Source organism: Aedes aegypti, chromosome 1, assembly GCF_002204515.2.
Source record: "Aedes aegypti strain LVP_AGWG chromosome 1, AaegL5.0 Primary Assembly, whole genome shotgun sequence".
In the NCBI taxonomy this organism is placed as follows: Eukaryota; Metazoa; Arthropoda; class Insecta; order Diptera; family Culicidae; genus Aedes; species Aedes aegypti.
The window spans coordinates 104,316,383-104,340,060 of NC_035107.1; the positions used below are offsets into that span (position 1 = coordinate 104,316,383).

Sequence of the window (23,678 nt, forward strand, 5' to 3'; positions counted from 1 at the left end):
TTTGAACTAGAGTTTTAACACTCTATCTACGTCTTTGATCAACAATTTCTCAACGGAAGAAGTGTTTTCACGCACAATTTCAGTCAGGAACGATAAGTTCGGATGAAATAAACTGTTCTGCTATGTAACCATAACGTATTCACCCTCAAGTCATATGCTTTCAGGTATCTCACACACTCAGTATTTTTACCGCTAAATTCGTCTAAAATGCTCAATTATCTGAAAGTGTTAGATAAGTTTAGAAAACTAGAAAATATGCATTAGAATCCTATATAAGACCACATTATATTATAATCTAGCTAGTAGCTGATCAGAAGTTAGATAGTATACAGTACAGTAATCAGTGTCAAGTGTCCAGTAATGTGAAGTTAAGTTAAGTTAAGTTTAATTTAAGATGCCAAATGTCCTACGATCAGACATACAGAATACAGTAAAGCTAAGTGTCCTAGAAATTAAGCATCAATTCAGAAGAATGTGTGTATCATTTAACTGTTGAATAAATGATACGTTCGTAAGGTTTTTTTGCGTAGTTATCGTCTTCTCAGTGTATATTATCACCGCGATCATGATTGTTAAGTGTCCGACTGATACCGTCCACCACAGACGCTCTTATGTACAGTATTGGACAAAACATTTGCAATTTTTCCGATTTTCCATACAAAATGACCAACTTTGGTAAGCTAGATCTTAGTTATTTATGGACCGATTCGAAAATTATTTTTTACAGAACATCAGATATAACTTGAATTTTTACATATATTTTTAAATAAATTTTCCAACCGCCAGTTTAAATTTAATAACGATATAACTTATGTGACATTTTTGATGAAAAAATCGAAAATTATCTTAAAATCTGATAGCCCTACACAAAAACTGTCTTCAGTATACTTCACGGCGTGTCTGGTAGAACAATATTATCACAAAAACTAGACATCGCTAAATTTTTCATCACTCGAAAATATAGGTTTTAAGCTTTCATTTGACGTGTTCCCTAAAAAAATCCACCGAGGGATCCCGAGGGATCTTTTTTATTTTAAACTAATGATCTCGGCAAACTACGTCTTGCCATCAAGTAGGCTGTTGAAAAACGCAACGGATCGTCCTATACAAAATTACAGTTCCGTTCACGCTCGTTTTTCTGACTTTTCCGGCTTTCTCTCCAGCTCGATGGTAGCCCAAATTTCAAATGAAAGTTGATATAACAAAGTTATACAAGATTACATATTGTAATGGACATAACTGTCCTATGTGATCTTGTGGATTTAATATGACATAGGACACTTATTCGTACAGTGAAGGACACACTCAGTTGAGTTAAACTAATTTTCATTCTTTTACCAAGATCCGCACAGCTAAGCGGTCAGCAAATTAATTTTAACTGATATGTCAGCAAAAAATCAAGTTTACTTATAACAGCACCAAACGTCACTTTTACTAAGATGTCAGCAAACGACCTTTAACCGAGATTTGCACAGTTGTGATCGGCATTATATCAGAATGTGTGTATTTGATTCTAGTGTATAACTGTTAATTTTCATGTTTAGAATAGATGAATTTTCTCTTTCTTCTGTCTGAAACTACACCCCTATTGAGACTAAACCAGCTGCTCAGATAAGAGCCCTTCGATTACTCATTAACTGAGAATTTGATTCGCACATCGTTCATTATTGTTATTTTTTTTTTATTGTGTGTAAGAAAAATATTCTCGACCGATGAGATCGAATTGACCATCCTGAAAAATACGTAACTCATAACAATTTCACGTAGCTTTCCCTTCAATTACATTTTGCTGTGTTGAGTTCCATACGAATTCAAGCTGAAAACGATTGATACGAAATATTGCTCTTTTTAACTATTTTTACACATCAATAAAACTTGCTGTTGTCTTAAAATTTTCATATTTTTCTCAATTAATATGTTACACAAAGATGCTTGATTTACTAGTTTGCTAGTGAGAAAATAAAGGAGAAGAGATAAATTCTTCAATCTGTTGAAAACTGTGTTTTTTTATTTTGTATAATTATTGACTGCCGTTCTACGCATATTCGTCCCGCGGTCTGTAAGGTTTACATTGAACATGGGGTAAGTAAGCATAGAAGGTCAGTGGATATGCTAGTAGATAATACAGCAGGGCAAGTGGAACATATAAGTAATTCAATAAATTTTACAATAAAATTTTAGTTTCAAATATTTGTTTATATCTAATGGATTAGTCTCCTTGTGATAGCATGCAGGGTGCGCCATCTTTTATGTCGGTGTGTGAACATTGAATAACTTCGACATTTAATAACCGAAACATGTCAAACCATGTTTTGGAAACGTCAGTTCAGTACAATTTAAACCATGAATAACTTTACACCGAAACAACATGCCAAAATTGTGCTTCTTTGAATTGTAAACAATCTTGCAGTTGTGTAAACTCAACTTTTATATCTTAGAAAATATCGTAGTCAACAGGCACCATTTGGATTCATAAATAAGCAATGACACAGTTGAAAAACAGAAAATCTATTCGAGATTCAAGAAACGCCATTCAATGACCAAGTAGTAACAGTTTGGACCAACGTGCGCACCAAAAAAAAATCTTAAAATTTTTTTTAAAACAGTACGAAACAGTCGAAAAGAATTCGCTCGTTTGTGCAATGCTGGTGGCGTCTTTATCACCGAGACGCATATTGGATGTCATGCTATCATTTTTTTTTTTTCACTATTAACAAAACGCCAAAAGCTCCTAAGATTTCGTCGCAAACTTCCTTGGACTCTTAGCACATGCGATTTGTGAAGATTATATTTAGTGAACTACAGGGTGTTCAATAAGTTCGAATGCATTTTAAAAATGTGTTAAAAGATGAAAATACAAGATATTCTTTTCCAAGTCAATTTCTATTGAATAAATATTTATTGAGAACCTTTAGGGCAGACGTTTCTAAAAAGAACACGCTCAAAAATCATAACTCGTCCCAGATCTTGGAAATGAGCTTTTTAAATTGGTCGATAGTGTTCACTTGATATTCGCTCTGCTTGGCCAACATGTACGACTACGCATAACAGTCCAGGGAATTAAAGTCCGGTAAGCTGGGAGACCACAAAGTCTTATCGAGAAAATCAGGCAAATTCTCTCGACACCACGCTTGGACGATATTCGCCGTATGGACTTGATTACTGTCCTGTTGAAAGACGTAATGATCCTTCCCGTAGTGGTCTCGAAGTTCCGTGGCCACAACCTTATCCAGAGCCTCAGTCTTATAATACGCTGCGATGATTGTCATCGACACGGCGGGGAAGGTGCTCGAGAAGATCATCCTCAACAGACTGTTGAGGTACACCGAGGGTGTAAATGGTCTCTCAAGCAACCAGTTCGGCTTCCGGAGAGGGAGGTCCACCGTAGATGCTATTCTGACGGTTAAGAAAACCGCTGAGATAGCACTCCAGCGTAAGAGGAGGGATATTCGCTACTGCGCAGTAGTGACTCTGGATGTAAGGAACGCATTTAATAGTGCCGTGAGCTTCTGGCCAGTGTCGCCTCGTCCATACTGAGGTATGGTGGCCCGGCTTGGGGCACGGCTTTAAGTACCGATAGCTACCGTAGCAAGCTAGAGAGTACTTATAGGCTAATGTGCCTGAGGATTGCGAACGCGTACCGTACCGTGTCACACGATGCACTCTGCGTCATCACCGGTATGGTGCCTATTGGTATCCTTATCATGGAAGACATAAAGAGTGCTTCGAAAGGCGCAGCACAAGAGGCATACGTAGGACTGCCAGACTGGCCTCTATGGTCAAATGGCAGCGTGCGTGGGACAGTTCCACCAAGGGAGTGTGGACTCACAGGTTGATTCCGAGGTTAGATATCTGGGTCAATAGGCGCCATGGGGAACTAACATTTCACCTGACTCAGGTCCTTTCGAGCCATGGTTGCTTTAGACAGTATCTACACCGTTTCGGTCATGCGGGTTCTCCCGAATGTCCAGTTTTGCAGGTTTAGAGGAAACGGCGGAACACGTTTTGTTCGTGTGCCCGCGTTTCCGCACAATGCGTGACCGCATGTTAGCCACATGCGGTCGGGACACGACTCCGGACAATGTGTGAAGACGAGTTTGGCTGGAATGCCGTTTTATCGGCTATTACCCACATCGTCTCGGAACTACAAAGAAGGTGGCGAGTAGACTCGAGGAGTGGCTAGTGCAGACGCTAAACAACAGGTGGTCCAAGGGTTCGCAGTCGGCTACGTAGGTCATACCGGTGCCCTACGGTCGAAATCGACCCTTACAGCGATTAAGTGGCCGCGGGGAGAACATCCTGGTAGCGCTGCTGTCGTGGCGCCGGCCTACTAGGTTGGATACGAGCCTCTGGTTGTTCGGGGCAGGTGGAGGCCCCTTCGTCAGCAATCCCAGCTGGTGCTAGCTGATAGGGCCTGAGCCTTCAGTAGGTCAAATTGCGAAGCCCGCAGTATCAGTTCTTGATACCTGCGGTGCAGCTGGGCGCGGGCTTAGTGGTCGACCCTGCCCGCCTTCAGCGGACAATGAGAGGTGAGGACCACCTGGGAAGCTGGCAAAGCGTCAGCATGCTACCTTGGTGGACCCTCCTAAGCGTGTCATCGATGTTCGTTGCTACGCCGCTAACCTGGAGGATGCGATGTGCAATAGCCCCTCTCCGAAGCAATGCCTTCTTGGTGGTCCCGGAGAGACGAAGGGTTTGGCGGCAATTGAAATGGTTTAGTGGGTCGAGGGTGTAGTCCTGTTTACTGCTTGCATGTAGTAAATGGTCCCCAACCCCACACTCCCGGACCTTGATTATCCCCCCATTGATAAGAAGGAAAAAAAAAAAGGTTGTCTATGCAAGCAGATAGGATATGCTAGAGTTCACAGATCTTCAATGGAGATAGTACGAAGTACCGTAAGTGAGGAATGTTACATCTTATCCAACTACTCACCAAGGTTGATGCCGACTTTCCAACATATTGGTTCCAAGGTCTGCTAAGATTTTATCAGAACAGAAATAATCTCGTCATAATCATATTCGTCGTTTCAAGTTGGTGTCATCCTTCCGTTCTCAGGAAACAGTAGAGTATACGCTGAAACCCTCAGCCCTCTGAGTAAAACCATTATAGATCGCTTGAGAACCATCGAAAATCCCATTGGAACCCCTGAAAGTTTGTTGGAATCTCTCTGGAACTTCCTGGAACTTTAAAGATCCTCCGGAAGCCTCAGGAATTCTATTGGGTACCTGTGAAAACCGCTTGCAAACCTCTGGGTGGGAACATCTTTAGGGTGACCTTTGGATAACCACTTTCAGCATTTTGACAACCAATTCAGTACACATTCATTAACTTAATTGTACCGAAAAGATAACGACTGAAGACCATAATTTTTCAACATCTACGCAGTGTTGATAGACTCACACTCAAATCTCAATCAATACGCTCTCCCGTGATAGCAAACTCATTAGAGATCTACTTCGTAAATCTCACGCTTGAGATTTTGATGCAAAATCAACTCAATCAACTCAAACCGTAAAAAATGATTCAATCGCAAAACCCGGCAAAAACTCGTGAAACCCGAATGTTGTTGTTTACGTTAGAAAGGATTACTATAATTTTATCAGACTAACAAAAAAATATTGCCGTGTGTGAGTAAACTGTGGAAATACGAGACAATGAGCCAAAAACGTGAGCCAACTCATCCATGTTTTTTTGACTGCTGAGTTGCGTGATTGACAACTCACGCATGAAAAATCACAAGCGTGAGTTGTGAGAAATTGAGTTTTTCACAACACTGCATCTACGTGCCCTCGCATTCCACGTGGCAAAGCCATCGGGCAGTAAGTGACCATCGTACATGATTTATAGCATACTATCACTGCCACCCTTCCCATGAACGATGAAAGATGAATTCTGAGACGTGTAATCCTGCCAATTTTCGTCCCATCCTCCAAGAAAGCGTTTCAGACATAAGAATAATGGTCCTTTCGAATCCCATGTTGTTACTCTCGCTACGTGATTTCCCCGTAACAAACGCATGAACCATATGAAAGGAAACGGGGTGACGGAAGTGATTTGTTTTCACCTCTTGTTTTTTTTTTCTTTGTATTCCATTGCAGTGACTTCCTACCGAGGCGAGGTGCTGAAGCTAGTGAAAATCTCACGCAGCGAGATGGGCTCCTATCTGTGTATCGCTTCGAACGGAGTGCCACCGTCGGTGTCCAAGCGAATATCGCTGAGTATTCACTGTAAGTATGATTCCGCGAATGTTTTGCTCGATGTACCGTAATCCGGGGTCAAATTGATTCATCATTGAATTAGATAAAGTCGAATTTTGCAAGGATCAAATGGAAAACATTGCTAAAATGATTTTTCAAGTTCGAGAGGGAGTGGATGAAAAAACTTCCAAAAATATGTAGAAGAACTCCCAAAGGTGAATCTTATACTAATACATGGAGGAATCCCCACAAACTTCTCAGTGTGTAACAATTTATGATACAATTCCTTGTATTTAAAAAAAATATAAAAAAAAAGTTTGTCTAAAACACCATGGATGGGTTCTTGGAGATGTCTTGAGAGTTTTTGTGAGAAAAAAAATCAGTAAAATAGTGATCAATTTGCCCCCGGTTTACGGTACCTATGGAATTGATCAGCAGCAATGTGCCCGGATTGAACTAGTTATGCACAAAGACAAAGTTGAACACTGACATGGGGACAGGACATGCCGTAATCAAATTCCATTCCAAATCAGACTCAATAGTTTGGCCATTCGTCTGACTCCTGAAAACACGATGAATTCCACATTAATTCTCACCCATATAGATGTATGAAAAGCCCACGGGGCCCAACATCACACAACTGCACCCGAATTTTGAACAGTTGTACACAGTGTGAAATGCGTCGCCACTGGGAAAGTTGTGTTTTTCGGGCGAAAAACTTTTGCTACAGCCAAGCCAACAGAACGGGGAAATTCTGATGCCACGTAAAGTGTCAATGACATCGTTTCTGGTCCTTGCCATGTGGAACGTTTCGGCTGGAGAGAAACTGATCGCATGAGTTTTCAGTAGACTGTTAGGATACAGTGCCAATTAAGGATTCAGCAGTACAGAACAATTCGTTTACAAGCAACGCCTATTATTGTGTAACTTTTGGAGAGTTTAATTGGAACATGCAGAGGATAATCTCTTTTAAATTGAAAGATGAATGACAAGAAATGTTTAATATATATATGTAATTTTAACATGTAGATTTGAATATGGATTGGATTTGGCTCTAGCTTTGGCGCTGACTTTGGCTCTGGATTTGGTTCTGGCTTTGGCTCTGGCTTTGGTGCTGGCTTTGGCTCTGGCTTTGGTGCTGGCTTTGGCTCTGGCTTTGGCTCTGGCTTTGATTCTGGCTTTGTATCTGGCTTTGGCTCTGGCTTTGGTGCTGGCTCTGGCTCTGGCTTTGGCTCTGGCTTTGGCTCTAGCTTTGGCTCTAGCTTTGGCTCTGGCTTTGGCTCTAGCTTTGGCTCTAGCTTTGGCTCTAGCTATGGCTCTAGCTTTGGCTCTAGCTTTGGCTCTAGCTTGGATTGGATTGATTGGATTGGATTGATTGGATTGGATTTGGATTGGATTTGGATTGGATTTAGATTGGATTTGGATTGGATTTTAGATTGGATTTGGATTGGATTTGATTGGATTTGGATTCGATTCTGAATTGGATTTGAATTGGATTTGGATTGGATTTGGATTGGATTTGGATGGATTGGATTGGATTTGGATTGATTTGGATTGGGATTTGGATTGGATTTGGATTGGATTTGGATTGGATTTGGATTGGATTTGGATTGGATTTGGATTGGATTTGGATTGGATTTGGTTGGATTTGGATTGGATTTGGATTGGATTTGGATTGGATTTGGATTGGATTTTGGATTGGATTTGGGATTTGGATTGGATTTGGATTGGATTTGGATTGGATTTGGATTGGATTTGGATTGGATTTGGATTGGATTGGATGGATTTGGATTGGATTTGGATTGGATTTGGATTGGATTTGGATTGGATTTGGATTGGATTTGGATTGGATTTGGATTGGATTTGGATTTGGATTGGATTTGGGATTGGATTTGGATTGGATTTGATTGGAATTTGGATTGGATTTGGATTGGATTTGGATGGATTTGGATTGGATTTGGATTGGATTTGGATTGGATTTGGATTGGATTTGGATTGGATTTGGATTGGATTTGGATTGGATTTGGATTGGATTTGGATTGGATTTGGATTGGATTTGGATTGGATTTGGATTGGATTTGGATTGGATTTGGATTGGATTTGGATTGGATTTGGATTGGATTTGATTGGATTTGGATTGGATTTGGATTGGATTTGGATTGGATTTGGATTGGATTTTGGATTGGATTTGGATTGATTTTGATTGGATTTGGATTGGATTTGGATTGGATTTGGATTGGATTTGGATTGGATTTGGATTGGATTTGGATTGGATTTGGATTGGATTGGATTGGATTTGGATTGGATTTGGATTAGATTGGATTGGATTTGGATTGGATTTGGATTGGATTTGGATTGGATTTGGATTGGATTTGGATTGGATTTGGATTGGATTTGGATTGGATTTGGATTGATTTGGATTGGATTTGGATTGGATTTGGATTGGATTTGGATTGGATTTGGATTGGATTTGGATTGGATTGGATTGGTTTGGATTGGATTTGGATTGGATTTGGATTGGATTTGGATTGGATTTGGATTGGATTTGGATTGGATTTGGATTGGATTTGGATTGGATTTGGATTGGATTTGGATTGGATTTGGGATTGGATTTGGATTGGATTTGGATTGGATTTGGATTGGATTTGGATTGGATTGGATTGGATTTGGATTGGATTTGGATTGGATTTGATTGGATTTGGATTGGATTTGGATTGGATTTGGATTGTTGGATTGGATTTGGATTGGATTGGATTTGGATTTGGATTTGGATTTGGATTGGATGGATTGATTGGATTGGATTTGGATTGGATTTGGATTGGATTTGGATTGGATTTGGATTGGATTTGGATTGGGATTTGGATTGGATTTGGATTGGATTTGGATTGGATTTGGATTGGATTTGGATTGGATTTGGATTGGATTTGGATTGGATTTGGATTGGATTTTGGATTGGATTTGGATTGGATTTGGATTGGATTTGGATTGGATTTGGATTGGATTTGGATTGGATTTTGGATTGGATTTGGATTGGATTTGGATTGGATTTGGATTGGATTTGGATTGGATTTGGATTGGATTTGGATTGGATTTGGATTGGATTTGGATTGGATTTGGATTGGATTTGGATTGGATTTGGATTGGATTTGGATTGGATTTGGATTGGATTTGGATTGGATTTGGATTGGATTTGGATTGGATTTGGATTGGATTTGGATTTGGATTGGATTTGGATTGGATTTGGATTGGATTGGATTGGATTTGGATTGGATTTGGATTGGATTTGGATTGGATTGGATGATTTGGATTGGATTGGATTGGATTGGATTGGATTTGGATTGGATTTGGATTGGATTTGGATTGGATTTGGATTGGATTTGGATTGGATTTGGATTGGATTTGGATTGGATTTGGATTTTGGAATTTGGATTGGATTTGGATTGGATTTGGATTGGATTTTGGATTGGATTTGGATTGGATTTGGATTGGATTTGGATTGGATTTGGATTGGATTTGGATTGGATTTGGATTGGATTTGGATTGGATTTTGGATTGGATTGGATTGGATTTGGATTTGATTTGGATTGGATTTGGATTGGCATTTGGATTGGATTTGGATTGGATTTGGATTGGATTTGGATTGGATTTGGATTGGATTTGGATTGGATTTGGATTGGATTTGGATTGGATTTGGATTGGATTGGATTGGATTTGGATTGGATTTGGATTGGATTTGGATTGGATTTGGATTGGATTTGGATTGGATTTGGATTGGATTTGGATTGGATTTTTGGATTGGATTTGGATTGGATTTGGATTGGATTTGGATTGGATTTGGATTGGATTTGGATTGGATTTGGATTGGATTTGGATTGGATTTGGATTGGATTTGGATTGGATTTGGATTGGATTTGGATTGGATTTGGATTGGATTTGGATTGGATTTGGATTGGATTTGGATTGGATTTGGATTGGATTTGGATTGGATTTGGATTGGATTTGGATTGGATTTGGATTGGATTTGGATTGGATTTGGATTGGATTTGGATTGGATTTGGATTGGATTTGGATTGGATTTGGATTGGATTTGGATTGGATTTGGATTGGATTTGGATTGGATTTGGATTGGATTTGGATTGGATTTTGGATTGGATTTGGATTGGATTTTGGATTGGATTTGGATTGGATTTGGATTGGATTTGGATTGGATTTGGATTGGATTTGGAATTGGATTTGGATTGGATTGGAATTTGGATTGGATTTGGATTGGGATTTTGGATTTGGATTTGGATTGGATTTGGATTGGATTTGGATTGGATTTGGATTGGATTTGGATTGGATTTGGATTGGATTTGGATTGGATTTGGATTGGATTTGGATTGGATTGGATTGGATTGGATTGGATTTGGATTGGATTTGGATTGGATTTGGATTGGATTTGGATTGGATTTGGATTGGATTTGGATTGGATTTGGATTGGATTTGGATTGGATTTGGATTGGATTTGGATTGGATTTGGATTGGATTTGGATTGGATTTGGATTGGATTTGGATTGGATTTGGATTGGATTTGGATTGGATTTGGATTGGATTTGGATTGGATTTGGATTGGATTTGGATTGGATTTGGATTGGATTTGGATTGGATTTGGATTGGATTTGGATTGGATTTGGATTGGATTTGGATTGGATTTGGATTGGATTTGGATTGGATTTGGATTGGATTTGGATTGGATTTGGATTGGATTTGGATTGGATTTGGATTGGATTTGGATTGGATTTGGATTGGATTGGATTGGATTTGGATTGGATTGGATTTGGATTGGATTTGGATTGGATTTGGATTGGATTTGATTGGATTTGGATTGGATTTGGATTGGATTTGGATTGGATTTGGATTGGATTTGGATTGGATTTGGATTGGATTTGGATTGGATTTGGATTGGATTTGGATTGGATTGGATTGGATTTGGATTGGATTTGGATTGGATTTGGATTGGATTTGGATTGGATTTGGATTGGATTTGGATTGATTTGGATTGGATTGGATTGGATTTGGATTGGATTTGGATTGGATTTGGATTTGGATTTGGATTGGATTTGGATTGGATTTGGATTGGATTTGGATGGATTGGATTGGATTTGGATTGGATTTGGATTGGATTTGGATTGGATTTGGATTGGATTTGGATTGGATTTGGATTGGATTTGTTGGATTTGGATTGGATTTGGATTGGATTTGGATTGGATTTGGATTGGATTTGGATTGGATTTGGATTGGATTTGGATTGGATTTGGATTGGATTTGGATTGGATTTGGATTGGATTTGGATTGGATTTGGATTGGATTTGGATTGGATTTGGATTGGATTTGGATTGATTTGGATTGGATTTGGATTGGATTTGGATTGGATTTGGATTGGATTTGGATTGGATTTGGATTGGATTTGGATTGGATTGGATTGGATTTGGATTGGATTTGGATTGGATTGGATGGATTTGGATTGGATTTGGATTGGATTGGATTGGATTTGGATTGGATTTGGATTGGATTTGGATTGGATTTGGATTGGATTTGGATTGGATTTGGATTGGATTTGGATTGGATTTGGATTGGATTTGGTTGGATTTTGGATTGGATTTGGATTGGATTTGGATTGGATTTGGATTGGATTTGGATTGGATTTGGATTGGATTTGGATTGGATTTGGATTGGATTTGGATTGGATTTGGATTGGATTTGGATTGGATTGGATTGGATTTGGATTGGATTTGGATTGGATTTGGATTGGATTTGGATTGGATTTGGATTGGATTTGGGATTGGATTTGGATTGGATTGGATTGGATTTGGATTGGATTTGGATTGGATTTGGATTGGATTTGGATTGGATTTGGATTGGATTTGGATTGGATTTGGATTGGATTTGGATTGATTTGGATTGGATTTGGATTGGATTTGGATTGGATTTGGATTGGATTTGGATTGGATTTGGATTGGATTTGGATTGGATTTGGATTGGATTTGGATTGGATTTGGATTGGATTTGGATTGGATTGGATTGGATTTGGATTGGATTTGGATTGGATTTGGATTGGATTTGGATTGGATTTGGATTGGATTTGGATTGGATTTGGATTGGATTTGGATTGGATTTGGATTGGATTTGGATTGGATTTGGATTGGATTTGGATTGGATTTGGATTGGATTTGGATTGGATTTGGATTGGATTTGGATTGGATTTGGGATTGGATTTGGATTGGATTTGGATTGGATTTGGATTGGATTTGGATTGGATTTGGATTGGATTTGGATTGGATTTGGATTGGATTTGGATTGGATTTGGATTGGATTTGGATTGGATTTGGATTGGATTTGATTGGATTTGGATTGGATTTGGATTGGATTTTGGATTGGATTGGATTGGATTTGGATTGGATTTGGATTGGATTTGGATTGGATTTGGATTGGATTTGGATTGGATTTGGATTGGATTTGGATTGGATTTGGATTGGATTTGGATTGGATTTGGATTGGATTTGGATTGGATTTGGATTGGATTTGGATTGATTTGGATTGGATTTGGATTGGATTTGGATTGGATTTGGATTGGATTTGGATTGGATTTGGATTGGATTTGGATTGGATTTGGATTGGATTTGGATTGGATTTGGATTGGATTTGGATTGGATTTGGATTGGATTTTGGATTGGATTTGGATTGGATTTGGATTGGATTTGGATTGGATTTGGATTGGATTTGGATTGGATTGGATTGGATTTGGATTGGATTTGGATTGGATTTGGATTGGATTTGATTGGATTGGATTTGGATTGGATTTGGATTGGATTTGGATTGGATTTGGATTGGATTTGGATTGGATTTGGATTGGATTTTGGATTGGATTTGGATTGGATTTGGATTGGATTTGGATTGGATTTGGGATTGGATTTGGATTGGATTTGGATTGGATTTGGATTGGATTTGGATTGGATTTGGATTGGATTTGGATTGGATTTGGATTGGATTTGGATTGGATTTGGATTGGATTTGGATTGGATTTGGATTGGATTTGGATTGGATTTGGATTGGATTTGGATTGGATTTGGATTGGATTTGGATTGGATTTGGATTGGATTTGGATTGGATTTGGATTGGATTTGGATTGGATTGGATTGGATTTGGATTGGATTTGGATTGGATTTGGATTGGATTTGGATTGGATTTGGATTGGATTTGGATTGGATTTGGATTGGATTTGGATTGGATTTGGATTGGATTTGGATTGGATTTGGATTGGATTTGGATTGGATTTGGATTGGATTTGGATTGGATTTGGATTGGATTTGGATTGGATTTGGATTGGATTTGGATTGGATTTGGATTGGATTTGGATTGGATTTGGATTGGATTTGGATTGGATTTGGATTGGATTTGGATTGGATTTGGATTGGATTGGATTGGATTGGATTTGGATTGGATTTGGATTTGGATGGATTGGATTGGATTTGGATTGGATTGGATTTGGATTGGATTTGGATTGGATTGGTGGATTTGGATTGGATTGGATTGGATTTGGATTGGATTTGGATTGGATTTGGATTGGATTTGGATTGGATTTGGATTGGATTTGGATTGGATTTGGATTGGATTTGGATTGGATTTGGATTGGATTTGGATTGGATTTGGATTGGATTTGGATTGGATTTGGATTGGATTTGGATTGGATTTGGATTGGATTTGGATTGGATTTGGATTGGATTTGGATTGGATTTGGATTGGATTTGGATTGGATTTGGATTGGATTTGGATTGGATTTGGATTGGATTTGGATTGGATTTGGATTGGATTTGGATTGGATTTGGATTGGATTTGGATTGGATTTGGATTGGATTTGGATTGGATTTGGATTGGATTTGGATTGGATTTGGATTGGATTTGGATTGGATTTGGATTGGATTTGGATTGGATTTGGATTGGATTTGGATTGGATTTGGATTGGATTATTGGATTGGATTGTGGATTGGATTTGGATTGGATTTGGATTGGATTTGGATTGGATTTGGATTGGATTTGGATTGGATTTGGATTGGATTTGGATTGGATTTGGATTGGATTTGGATTGGATTTGGATTGGATTTGGATTGGATTTGGATTGGATTTGGATTGGATTTGGATTGGATTGTTGGATTTGATTGGATTTGGATTTTGGATTTGTGGATTGGATTTTGGATTTGATTTGGATTGGATTTGGATTGGATTTGGATTGGATTTGATTGGATTTGGATTGGATTTGGATTGGATTTGGATTGGATTTGGATTGGATTTGGATTGGATTTGGATGGATTTGGATTGGATTTGGATTGGATTGGATTTGGATTGGATTTGGATTGGATTTGATTGGATTTGATTGGATTTGAATTGGATTTGAATTGGATTCGAATTGGATTCGAATTGGATTTGGATTGGATTTGGATTGGATTTGGCTCTGGCTTTGGCTCTGCTTTGGCTCTGGCTTTGGCTCTGGCTTTGGCTCTGGCTTTGGCTCTGGCTTTGGCTCTGGCTTTGGCTCTGGCTTTGGCTCTGGCTTTGGCTCTGGCTTTGGCTCTGGCTTTGGCTCTGGCTTTGGCTCTGGCTTTGGCTCTGGCTTTGGCTCTGGCTTTGGCTCTGGCTATGGCTTTGGCTTTGGCTCTGGCTATGGCTTTGGCTCTGGCTTTGGCTCTGGCTTTGGCTCTGGCTTTGGCTCTTGCTTTGGCTCTTGCATTGGCTCTGGCTTTGGCTCTGGCTTTGGCTCTGGCTTTGGCTCTGGCTTTGGCTCTGGCTTTGGCTCTGGCTTTGGCTCTGGCTTTGGCTCTGGCTTTGGCTCTGGCTTTGGCTCTGGCTTTGGCTCTGGCTTTGGCTCTGGCTTTGGCTCTGGCTTTGGCTCTGGCTTTGGCTCTGGCTTTGGCTCTGGCTTTGGCTCTGGCTTTGGCTCTGGCTTTGGCTCTGGCTTTGGCTCTGGCTTTGGCTCTGGCTTTGGCTCTGGCTTTGGCTCTGGCTTTGGCTCTGGCTTTGGCCCTGGCTTTGGCTCTGGCTTTGGCTCTGGCTTTGGATCTGGATTTGGATTGGATTTGGTTAGGAGACAAGCAGACAACAAGACAGGAAAACAAGAAGACAGGAAGACAAGGAGACAAGAAGACAGGAAGACAAGAAAACAGGAAGACTGGAAGACAGGAAGATAGGAAGACAGGAAGACAAGAAGACAGAAAAACAGGAAGACAGGAGGACAAGAATGGAGTTTGTAGCTTTGGCGTCTAGATATGGCTTCGGCTTCTTGTTTTGGTTTTAGCATCTAGCTTTGGAATTTGCTTCTATGAATTTGATGTATTGAAGTAGAAAAATTTGAAGATCATATCAATGGAAGATTCTGATTGTATGCTCTCAATTACTAAAAGTAGCAAAGTTGAAACAGTTATCCGATTCCACAGTCTACAATTATGTCGAAAATTACCCCCTAATGCACACGAAACAATTCACAAAGTGAATTCGCACCTCAAACACCATCATCACGATAAATGATTTCCCAACTCACTGCATCATCAACCAAAGCCAAAACGACACACAATCTCAGCTGGCTGAACAGCTTAGCTGCCTTCTGCAAGCGACCCCACAATTTGCATGCATACGTGTGGCAAACGAAAACGAGCAGATTTGTGTTTTTCATAACATTAACGACAACGACGACGACGACGACCACATTCTGTATTCCTTGCTCCTGCCAAACCCATCCGTCGTCATCCTCGTCGTCTTTGGGGCTATCCTAAATTGTATTAAATTAGCACACTAACACGTGTGCTCGATGTGTGTCACCTTCTGCTGTTCGTGGGCGTTTCTTCACTTTTCCGAGATGAACGGCGACGAACAGAGGTCTAGTTTTTCTGAAAAATTGACAAAAATTGACGATTTCCAAACGTAATTTCAAGTTGAAAAACAAAGGAAAGCATTTATCTACAACAGGCCTATTAGGGATGAATCTGCCTACGGCAGGAAATCCATCAATAGAGTGGATTATTTAATTCAGATCAATACAACAGGTCTGTTAAACCTTTTTGAACCACGGGCCAAATCCCAAACATAATCAGCAGTGTTGAAGATTCTGCCTGAAGAAGTCCGGCTACGAAAAACCTTACCCTTCATCTGCCTGGTACGAGCTTTGACGATTCGTTTACGCGAAGGGCAATCCCAAAAGTTAGACTTATGAATTGCCATGATATTTTTTTTTAATTCGAACCACTGTCCGACGGAAACCGGACGACGACACGACGGACCAGATTGTGGAGTTGTGCAGAGCGATGTCATTCGTGAGCAAGGCAGGAATACGTGACAGAAATGCATAACATGTGGTTGAAGTCGGTCTCCTGCCGCGAAAACTATAAGTGATTCAAAGACTGGTGCTGGTGATGAAATTCAAGCGGTTTAAAACTATTTTCTTTGTAAATATTATCACATCTTTGTGAAGATATTCTCTTGTATCCTTTTTCAATTATTCTACAGTTCACCCGGTCATCCAAGTGCCAAACCAACTGGTGGGAGCTCCACTTGGAACGGACGTGTCCATCGAATGTCTAGTGGAGGCATCTCCGAAATCTATCAACTACTGGGTGAAGGACACAGGTAAGACATCCACGTGAAGACTGTTCACACGTTTCCTTCCATACATTTTTGTGAACTGGATCATTTTTTATGGACCAATTTGTCTTGCATACTCTTTCTCTCCCTACACGTTGCTCACGAAACCCCCGTTTCACAAAGGAGAAATGATTGTGTCATCGCCCAAGTACCAGGTTCAGGACATTCCCAAGTCACTGTACGAGACCAAGATGACGATGACGGTGCGAGCGATCCAGAAAGAGGACATGGGATCGTATCGGTGCATCGCCAAGAACTCACTCGGCGAGGTGGACAGCAGCATTCGATTGTATGGTAAGTTGTATCCAATCAAACCTGAATTGCTTCAAGGCAAAACCGTAATTGGGGCCAATAACCCAAAATTAGGTTAAATTTCTAAAATCCCTTTGTCGGCCTTTGAAGCCATTATAAAAAAATACTTAAATTTGGATTGATTTTACGCAAAATTGAGTTCATTCCACTGAACCATAAAACAAAGTTACATTTACTCAAATATGGCTTACTGGGCCAAACTACTCCCATCGGTTAGATGCAGCTCTCTCTATTATAGACCACATTCGTTGGAAAAAAAAAAGGGACAACCGTGAGATTTTGGGATGAGAGAATAATCGATAAATATACCTACTTAATTTTGGGTTTGGTAAACTCAAAATTTAGGTTTTCTCCCGTGTTAGATAAAATCTCACTCGATAGAAATTGTATTTTCAAAATTCAATTTGAATGGAAATTAATTCGCATCATGTAATTTACACTGTTGTTTTTAGATTTAGCGGATTTCAGACAATACCGATCTGGATTTCTCACTACTGATTCATTTTGTGCTTTGATTGCTAACCACAGAAAATCTCTGCCAATTTGCGGAACCTGTCTGCAACACACTTCTGTAATCGTCAAATATCTTATTTGATGAAAAACACTTAAGAGAAAAAAATGAAATATAAACTAATGCTGTATCGGTCTTCCGACCTCAACTTTATAATTCTTCCCTTTCACTCAATGCTGTACCAACTCTTTCAACATTTTGAACAGGGTCATCTAGAACATTTTAATCACTCCGATACACATGTCGTTCTAATGGTATATTTGAACAGGAGCAGGTTTTGGAAAACTGTCCAAAGAAGTTCCAAAAGACGATGAAAAGCAAACAGAACTATGTAAACGCCGAATAGCAAGGAATTAATCCTGGAATTCCTCTATGTATTTCAGTAACCACTCAAAGGATCTCAAAAGAATCCTCGATAAAAATCAATTGTAATTTCTCTAGTAGTTCCTCCAAGACACTACCAAAAAATCCTCATAGGAGGATTATCAAATATTCCTCAAATAATTGAAGCAAGTTTATGCCCAGAAATTATTGTCAAAGAAGTTTTTTTCAAAGTTTTCTTTCATATGCTTGTTTTAGGAAATCCTCCAGTGCTTTCTTTCTAAATAATTTCATAGATATATCTAAGATTTTTCTGGCGTTTCTTAAGAAACTGATTTGAGATTTTTTTAATTTCTTCTCGGATTTTTTTTTTAAGAATCATGTTATAAGAGATAATTTCGTTACCAATTGCATTGAACGTTGTTGTAGAGATTCATTTAGAAAATATTGCAAAGATTCCTTCAAGAATTCTGCCAGCGGTCTGGAATTTCTCAAAGGATTACCTACATGGATATAGGATACCCACATTTCTTCATGGCATTTATGAGTAGATAATCCGTTATGGATTACTCTTGAAATTAATTCAGCACGTTCCCAATCGAAGCTCCTAGAGCTTCTCTAGAAATTTGCACATGGATCTTCTCTATCGACTTCTCACGGAATACCACCGAAGATACTTCTTCGACATTATCCGTCAAATGTTCATCCGAAAAATCGTAATTATTTAAAAAAAAATTAAACATTGTTAATACTTGTAAATTTCTATGACCGCACCTGTATTTTCAATGTTATTTTTTACTGAATTGATAAAATATATAAGCAACCATTGCTAAAGAAAGTCATTCACCAAACACACCGCTTGTTTTTTCATCAGAAAAATGCTTCACCAGTGGTTTCACAAGTAAAAATTACCAGCTTTTATACCAAAAAATTACTTTAGGCACATTTTTATCGTTCTTTCCTAGCAAATGAACGATATATTTCTAAACTTGTTATTGGCTTGACTACTTTGAATGAATTAGGAATTGGGGATTTTTTTTAATTTCCGTACGGGTTTGGGCCGAAAGGTCTCAGATTTTCATAAAACTTTTTCCACAGGCAGGGCTCATCAATATATGAATGAACAAAAATTGAGAAAATTTAGGGTCGCCTTTTTTTCCCGGAAAACTCAGTTGGAATTTTATTGTTTTCCTCTGACACTACTTACTTTGAAAAATCATAACTCAAGAACGAAGCTTCATAGAAACAAAGTTTTTTATGAAAATAAAAACAAATTATTTCAGGAATGAAAAAAATATTAACTGAAAAAAGTTTTTCACAAAATGTTTCACCGTTGAGAAAATTCGTAAAGAAAAGCAGGAAAAACTATGCTCCAACTCGTGGAAAATTTACAAAAAAATATTTTTGAGAAGAAAATTTCATAAGCTTTAATCGTTGAAATTTTTGATATGTACTTCTTTTTCGTTTTTGAGTTATGGCCAACTTTGTAAAAAATGTGCTTATGTGCCATTTTGAGCCTTTTCTTTGAAAAATAATAATTCAAGAAAGAAGCATCGTAGAAACAAAGTTTTCTTATGAAAATGAAAGCATATTTTCTCAGGAATAAAAAAAATATTAACTGGAAACAGTTTTCCACAAAATTTTCCACCGTTGAGAAAATTCGTAAGGAAAAGCCGGAAAAACTATGTCCCAATTAGAGGAAAACTTATTTTTGAGAAGGTAATTTCATAAGCTTTAATCGCTGAAATTTTTGAACTGTACTTTTTTTATTCGTTTTTGAGTTATGGCCAATTTTGTGGAAAATGACCATATAAGCCTTTTCTTTGAAAACCCATATTTCAATCGAAGCATCGGAAAAACAAAGATTTTTTATCAAAGCAATTGCAATTTTTCTAAAACATCTGAAGAAAAGATATGGGATTGGTTTTAATGAAGTATAAGTCGGAATGGGTGATAGGGGAAGTGTACCAGTTTTGGCCACCCTTAGGAAAAATATTGTTTATAAATAAATCAAACGACCTTTGGTTATTGAGTAGTGTTTGATCCTTCGACCTTGACGCTTGGTCCTGCGGGAGCGGGTGATGAGGGCAGGATCAAACATGTCGCGCGTCGGTAGTGAAGCGGTGAAAAAGTGATCGGTTCGTTAGTAGTGCTTGATTCTTCGACCTTGACACTTGCTCCTGCTGGAGCGGGTGATGAGGGCAGGATCAAACATGTCGCGCGTCGGTAGTGAAGCGGTGAAAAAGTGATCGGTTCGTTAGTAGTGTTTGATCCTTCGACCTTGACGCTTGCTCCTGCGGGGGTGAGCGATGAGGGCAGGATCAAACTTGTCGCGCGTCGTTCGCTCAGAGAAATGAAAAAGCGCCGCGGATCGCTAGTAGTGTTTGATCTATTGATCGCGTCGCTTGCTCTTGCGTGGGCGAGTGACGAACACTTGTTCGGCGTTTAATGCGATTATCGAATTATTTCGCGAATCCGGTTAGGCGTGATTATATCATGGATCGCATCACCAAACATTGGTGACTCCCAGATCTTTACCTTATCCCACTAACCCAATATCCTCTCCATGACAACCGTGGAGATGCAGAGGTATACTCGGTCTCTAGTAACAACGGTTGTCTAACTAACATTCCTTCCCTTCCCCGATGACCGTAAGGACGTGGCCAGCGCCGTTATTGACTTTTAAATTTGAGCTCTCGATTTGTGCACATTGAAGAATGGTAAGCTAATCCCAAGCCCCATTCATTAATTCCCTGTGCAACTTCGATTGTTCTGGTCAATCACGGAGTAGCAACTACGAATTGTACGGTCATCTATGCTTATGCTTATGCTTAAATCAAACGACCTTTGGTTATTGTCAATACATCAAACGAAAGCTTTCAATCCATGCTCAGCAGGGAAAATATAAAAACTTATCAGAAACTTTGTTTTTGTATTAAAAATGGGGGTGGCGAATACTGGACCACTTGCACCAGTATTCGCCACGATTTTAATTTCGGTTCCTGAATTCGCCACCTACGTTGATTTCTTATGGAGGGTGGCGAATCAGGAACGCCATGGCGAAAAATAGGTGCAAAGGAGCAAAAATTTTAGGGAAAATGATTTTTTTCTATTATTTTCTGAGAAATTTTTGCGGTTTCCAAGAATGTTTCCGTATCATCTTAAAGCAATTTAGCGAGCACTATACAATTGGCAACCATATATATCGTAAAACAGTATATAATCCGGGGTGGCGAATAACTGGTACATGGCGAATACCGGTACACTTTCCCTATTTTTCAAGAAAAATTACACCGCTAAGAAAAACTGAAAAAAAAACTGTTTCTGCCTCAAGTTTTCATTTCTCTGCAAAGGGATTCTTTCTTTTGTATGGAACAATTAAGATTATTATTATTATTTATTTAATTATGCAGTATATAACTTACATTTTTATCTTAATACTATCTATTTTTTCAATCGGGAAGATTGTCTTTGGTTGCTAACACCAGAAGATTTTCGTTTCTTTGCTGTATTTTCTTGGTTTTCATGTGCATCTGAAAATTCACTAGCAAAAATGCTTCGTTCGTCTTTTGGTATAAATGAATGATATTTTTTGTTCCAGGAATTGGAACAAGGTTAGAAAATCTTTCCTGAAGAAAGTTTTCAGCCTCTGAATAGTCATTTTAAGTTGCAAAGATAAATTCCCAATCTTTTTAAAATTGGTCTTTCACCTTTTGCGGCACAGCCCAGTCGAAAAATTGTTTGTCGTTATTAATTTCTGCTGACTTTCTAATATTAGCATCTCTAGCCATTCGCTTAATGTTGCCACCGATACCATCACAAGGACCTTTTCCATGTGAGGTTGGGAAAAAGTGCCATTCTGCTTTAATTTTAAAATCATTTTCATGGTTGCATACATTTTTGGAATTTGACATTGTAGCATAGTTGTTCCGGCTTTTCTTTATGAGTTTTCTCAACGGTGGAAAATTTTGTGGAAAACTGTTTCCAGTTAATATTTTTTTCATTCCTGAGAAAATTTGCTTTCATTTTCATAAAAAACTTTGTTTCTACGATGCTTCGTTTTTGAGTTATGATTTTTCAAAGTAAGTAGTGTCAGAGGAAAACAAAACAATTCCAACTGAGTTTTCCGGGAAAATAAGCGACCCTGAATTTTTCTCAATTTATTCATATATTGGTGAGCCCTGCCTGTGGAAAAAAATCATGAAAATCTGAGACCCTTCGGCCCACTTTGTACGGAAATTAAAAAAAATCCCCCTAGGTTATCTTGAAATATGTGTAGAAAAATTGTCCAGATGATTGATCCACATTTCGAAAATTCGACTCAAACCGTCAGTTATATCTAATTCCATGGCAATCCTTTCTTCAAATTTCAGAAATCCCTCAACCGAATCGTAAAGTCTACTCGCCAAAGTACGGCACGGATCAAAACGATATCGTCAAGCCCGGCGGCAATGGCGATAAATCGTCTAAACCCAAGTTGACCTATCCGACGGACGACGAGGAACAGCAGTACGGAGGCTCTGCGGAAGATTTCGAAGACATGATTGACTCCATGCAGCCCCATCAGCATCACCATCACCACTCCCATCAACAGCAGCATCCTTATGGGAGCAGGCCAACGTCCAGGTCACCATTCGGGTCCATGGACCATCCCAATAGTATCAATGGCCGCAACGGCAATGGGAATGGCGGCGGGACCAGCAGTAATAGCAACAATAAAAATTTGATACCTCTGATGAACGACATCGCCACCAGGAAACCGTTCGTTATTCCGCCAGGTCGAGCCGGGGACGGTAGTCTAGAAGGAAGCAATGCGGCAGGCCAGCGGATCACTACCGAGCTGCTGGGCCTCTGGCGATCGGTGCTCGTCCTGCTGGGAACCAGTTGGTACGCGATTCATCGCCAACGGCACTAGCTTCCGGGTGCGGTGAAATCGCTAGAAACGGTAGACTCTTAGACTCTAATTCTCATAGCGCACGGTGTGTCTGGTAGAAGGATATTATTGCAAAAAATGGGCAATGCTGAATCTTTCAATGGAAATGTAGGTTTTTTGCAGGTACTTAATTCTGAGAAAATTGAGCTCTTTGCAACAATCATGATTCGCAGCACATCATGAGAGTTTGCTTATCGCCTACTGATGCACCTCAGATTAGATTGATGGATAACAATGCATGATAAATCCCATCTAAACAAGCTGCAATCTGGGGAACTATCAAACACTTCTCAATTCTAAGCTTGTGTTCCTTAGAGTACTTTATGAATGTAATTATAATAAAATGCGACTTTAAATATCTCAAGCTCGCTGCAGACATAAATTTCAAATATAAATTAATAAAATTAAGAAATATTGAATTACATTATGAAACGAAATCGTTAACCAAATATATCCAAATTTTATCAAAATTCTTTCGAAATTAAGTTTTTATCAAGCTTGTGAGCAATAAAACTGTCTTTTGCTGTGATTATATTAATGAATAAAGTACGGTAAAATTTCAAAATAAAAAATGGTCGAGATTTATCGGTGGACTTTTTGGGGAACAATTCAAATGAAAGCTGAAAACCTATTTCTTCAATTAATGAAAGAATTAGCAATTCCTAGTTTTGTGTAAATATCCTTTACCATACACACACCGTGCACACATTTAGGTGCAACAGGGGACAAAATCTG

The 23,678-nt window shown here is 39.0% G+C and overlaps 1 protein-coding gene across 3 annotated transcripts in view; it reads left to right on the top strand.

Annotated features, from left to right (window-relative positions):
* Positions 1 to 23,470, top strand: part of LOC5564407 (lachesin) — a 489,285-nt gene extending 465,815 nt beyond the window's left edge. For 2 of the 3 annotated variants that reach the window (XM_021844222.1, XM_021844216.1), the window contains exons 7-10: positions 6,100 to 6,228; positions 16,732 to 16,851; positions 16,990 to 17,160; positions 22,384 to 23,470. In XM_021844222.1, coding sequence (XP_021699914.1) covers positions 6,100 to 6,228; positions 16,732 to 16,851; positions 16,990 to 17,160; positions 22,384 to 22,925 — 962 coding nt within the window. In that variant the 3' untranslated portion in view covers positions 22,926 to 23,470. The remainder of the gene's footprint in view (positions 1 to 6,099; positions 6,229 to 16,731; positions 16,852 to 16,989; positions 17,161 to 22,383) is intronic. The other variant, XM_021844229.1, reaches the window with a different exon arrangement.
* Positions 23,471 to 23,678: the final 208 nt, after the last annotated feature.